Source organism: Chaetura pelagica, unplaced genomic scaffold (genome assembly GCF_000747805.2).
Source record: "Chaetura pelagica isolate M959 unplaced genomic scaffold, ChaPel_1.0 scaffold192, whole genome shotgun sequence".
NCBI classification, from domain to species: Eukaryota; Metazoa; Chordata; class Aves; order Apodiformes; family Apodidae; genus Chaetura; species Chaetura pelagica.
The window spans coordinates 1222423-1226416 of record NW_009952570.1 but is presented as its reverse complement, the minus strand read 5'-3'; the positions used below and the strand labels follow the sequence as shown (position 1 = coordinate 1226416).

Here is a 3994-nt window from a genome sequence, read left to right as displayed (position 1 = left end):
GGGGGAAACAGGACAGAGAGGTGGCCCGGGGGTGGCTGTGGGCAGCGTCACCTGCAGCAGGGAGGGTGCAGAGCTTTCCAGGGGGACTGAAGGGCTGCGGGGCAAGTGAGTGCACTGAAGTGAGTGCTGCTTGGAAGGACTTTGTCCCTCTTGGCTTCGGTGATCCAGCTGAGCCTGGCACTCCTGCAGCTACTCTTTGGTGCCTGGCACTGCCAGAACAGCTTGCCTTGTGTCTAGGTCTGCCTGGCTCGGCTGCTCGAGCCTAGTTCAGGTCCCCAGCAGACTCCTTGGGGAAGCTTTCTCGTGCTGTGTGTGTGCCCCCGTGGCCTTCGAGCTGACCCCACTGGTCCCTGCCCTGCGTTTCAGGCCCTCCTCGATTCTGCTCAGCTGTGGGATCCCCTACGAGGTGGCACAGAACGCCCTGCGGCTGAGCGTGGGGCGAGACACCACCCGTGCAGATGTGGACAGAGCTGTGCAGGACCTCGTGCAGGCCGTGGCACAGCTGGACCAGGACCAAGCCCCCTAGAGCCCTGGCATCGCTGCCCAGCCATCACCCAGGTTCTTGGGGTAGGGTTGCTGGCGCAGGGGGCAGTGGGGAGCTGTGCTGAGGAGGGGGCTCTGCTGTTTTGAGGCTGGGGCAGCTCATCAAGAGTTTGCTCAGGCCTCTTGTCATCCCCACTGCACAGTGCAGGTGCTGCTGGGTGCTCCTCAATTGCCAGCACGTGCCCAGCTGCCTGCCTGTTGGCATGACAGCATCTCAAAGCTTGACTCCCTCCAGGGCGTGACAAGCATGGAAGCTGTAGCAGATGGAGCCTCCTGCCCTGCTTGCTTTCTACAGGGGAAGCTTTCCTGCTCTCTTATCCCTCAGAGGAAGAAAGACCATCTGCCCCAGAGGGACACGAGGAGCTGACAGAGGCACAGCAAGATGCTGGGCTGGGAAGTGCCCTGCCACAGCCAGGACCCCCAGCTGCCAAAGGGGTTTTGGCTGGGCAGGTGTTGGGCACAGATTTCCCTGACATGCTCCCCTTCCTCCAGCAGGCAGAGCTCCTGTGGCTCCACGTGCTCCCAAGGGAAACAGAGTTGTCAGGGTAGCCCTAAGTGTGTAGCAGCACCCAAGGAGCTATGTCTGCCCTGTGTGGCCCAAGTGGTGGCTGTCATCACTGACACCAGAGGACACCAGTGTCACACGGATCAGGAATGTTGCTGGCAGGGCTGATGGGTGTCAGGGATCTGGGTCTCCTTGGGTATTCATAAAAATAAAAGCTACTGCTGCTGCTGTGACTTTTTCCCTAGTAAGATGTGTTTTCCATGGGGGAAGTTGGGCAGGTTGGGGTCAGCTGATATCTTTCCCCTCAGAAAGTGTTCAAAAAATCCCAGAATGTAGGCACAGTCTGCTGGAGCAGGAGCTGTCTGCTGGTCCTAGCTTCATGGAGCCCATGGACACAGATTCCTAAACACTGGTGGTTCTCTTTCCTAGCCACATACATCAGAGCACAGCCAGGAATCCTATTGGGACCCCTAAAACCATGGGGCTTTTTCTAAATCAAACTGCAAGGGATGTGTTGGGACCCAAACTCTACTGGCTGCCTGTTGGGCTGTTGAGTGGCTGTGGCTGTGGCTCACACCTCCCTCCCAACTGCCATCTTCAGGGGTAGATCTTGGATCAACCAGGGACCTTACAGTTCATGGGGACCTTGCTTCCACAGCTGTAGCACAACAGGAGGTCCAGTTTACAGGGCTTTCTTTCCCCCACAGGAGCTCTGGGCTCCCTGCATCAATTTAGACAGAAATTTCAGCACAAAGCACAAGAGGCTTCACTGGCTCTTTATGGAAATGCAAGTTTTAAGCACAGAAACATAAACGTTACTTCACTTTGAATATTGCAGCCAAAGCACAGAAGTGTTACAGAGGACATGAACACTGGTGACCACTTCAATGGTTCTACTGTTCCTGCTACCACACTGCACAGGGATGGGGGTCGCTGGGAATCCCTCTGTCCCTGTGTGGAACACATCAGTGACACGGGAAGCCTGTGCTTCCCTGCGTGCTGGGGACCAACAGCCCTTCCTGACAGGACAAAATATCACCGGTTGTACACGCAAGAACAAATCCACCTGTTGTGGAAGTCCGGAAACGCCAACATTGCTACATCAGTGGTGAATTTACACAGCAGAGGGAGGGCCTGGCCACTACGCTACAACACCACAAAGCTGAAACGTGCTGCTTTCTCATGGTCACGTAGCCAGAATCGGGCGGCGAAACCACAACTCATTTAATGGAAGAATCCACAATCTCCTGGTAATCTTGTCTTCCTAAATTCTTCCAGGACAGTTTATAATATGCAAGGAAAAAAACACTAACCAAAATAACTGCTCCCCCAACAAGATCATAAGCGCCTGGGAAGATCCGCAACACAACCAGCTGTAGGACCATGGCAATGACGATCTCCAGGTGCTGCACAGTGCTCACCAAAGCAGGGTGGAACTTGCTCAGGGCATAGTAGACCCCCAGGAAAGCTGCTGTGGAGCACAGGCAGATGGCAAGGAGATAGCTCCAGGTTTCTCCATCCAGTGGGATGATTGGCTCTTGAAGCAAGAACATGGTGGATGCTCCCCACACCGTTCCCGTCCAGCTGAAGGTGAACAGCGCTGTCCACATGCTGACGTTATCTTTGATTGATCTATAGACTATCATGGAGAGAGCAGTGGTCAAACCTGCCATAACAGTCATGGTATAGCCAAAAGCTTCCTTCCAGGTGCTCAGCAACGAGTATTCCTCCTTCACAATGTTGGGGATCATGACCAGACAAACACCAAACACGCTGCCAACTACAGTGATGATGTCTATGTAATCCATGCCCTCATCTAGGAGTAAAAAAGCCAAAATGGCACTGAACACTGTTGTGGTAGCCCTCCACATAATGGTCCCATTGCTGGGGGGAACGATAGAGAAGGAGGTGTAAGCACAGGTGATGGAGAGAACGTTGCAGACCCCGTAGAAGAAGAGGCGGAGTCTGTAGCCTTTGGGGCCAAAGGGAGGCTCGTGGTGATGACACACAACAGCGATGGACAGTACCTGTAAGACTGAACGGATGAAAATTAACTCTAGGGATGGCACCTTGGAACGATCTGAAACTAATCTTGTAATTAGAGCCACACAGCCGTGAGCCACCGCAGATCCAAACAGGACGACCCATGTTTTCCTCGACTGCAGTCCATTTCCTGCAGCAAAATGCTGGGATTGCCCAATCTCCTCGGGTTTTGGCAGTTGTGCTGGCTGAAGCTTGGTGTCTATTGTACCAAAAAAGGTCCTTTCTCTCTTTGTCCCATTGCTCAGTAGTCTTTTCTTAGGATTATCCTCCAGAAATACTCCAGTGTCTTCATTAGCATCCTCATACCCCTCTTCTCCTGGCTGGGGATAATGAGAAGTGTATTTCACTGTTACTGTGTTGGGATGAATTTTCACTCGTTTTTTGACTGGGCATTTCTGGGAAGACGCATCCATTTCCTCAGAGAGATGGCTGGGTCTTAAGGAAAAAATGGAGATGCACTGTTACTGGTTTTTAATTAATAGCACGAGACTCATTAATATGCAAATGCTGACATGTTTACAAGCCATTTTTATCAACCAAGTCACAGAATCACAGAATGTTGGGGTTTGTAAGGGACCTGGAAAGCTCACCCAGCCCAAACCCCCTGCCAGAGCAGGGTCACCCAGAGCACATCACACAGGAACGTGTCCAGGGGGGTTTGAATGTCTCCAGCCAAGTTCTTCCTGATACTCACATGGAACCTCCTGGGCTCCAGTTTGCCCCCATTGCCCCTTGTCCTGTCACTGGACATCACTGCACAAAGCCTGGCTCTGCCCTCCTGACACTGCCCTGAACAGATTTGTGCCCATGGATGAGGTGGCCCCTCAGTCTCCTCTTCTCCAAGCCCAACAGACCCAGCTCCCTCAGCCTTTCCTCAGCAGGGAGATGTTCCCCTCCCTCCAG

General features: G+C 53.2%; 2 protein-coding genes across 2 annotated transcripts in view; one reads left to right on the top strand and one right to left on the bottom strand.

The window, feature by feature from the left end:
• The window catches only part of SCLY (selenocysteine lyase), a 5179-nt gene extending 2472 nt beyond the window's left edge, over nucleotides 1–2707 (top strand). Inside the window, exons 8-9 of the mRNA XM_009993536.1 lie at nucleotides 267–567; nucleotides 2327–2707. Coding sequence (XP_009991838.1) covers nucleotides 267–526 — 260 coding nt within the window. The 3' untranslated portion in view covers nucleotides 527–567; nucleotides 2327–2707. The remainder of the gene's footprint in view (nucleotides 1–266; nucleotides 568–2326) is intronic.
• SLC35G2 (solute carrier family 35, member G2) lies at nucleotides 2269–3504 on the bottom strand. Its single transcript, XM_009993504.1, has one exon. The coding sequence runs from the start codon at nucleotides 3502–3504 to the stop codon at nucleotides 2269–2271; it is 1236 nt and encodes a 411-aa protein (XP_009991806.1).
• Nucleotides 3505–3994: the final 490 nt, after the last annotated feature.

What these genes read in the sequence shown, in the direction of transcription:
- SLC35G2 (XM_009993504.1), bottom strand. Translation starts at nt 3,504, where the DNA reads ATGGATGCGTCTTCCCAGAAATGCCCAGTCAAAAAACGAGTGAAAATT.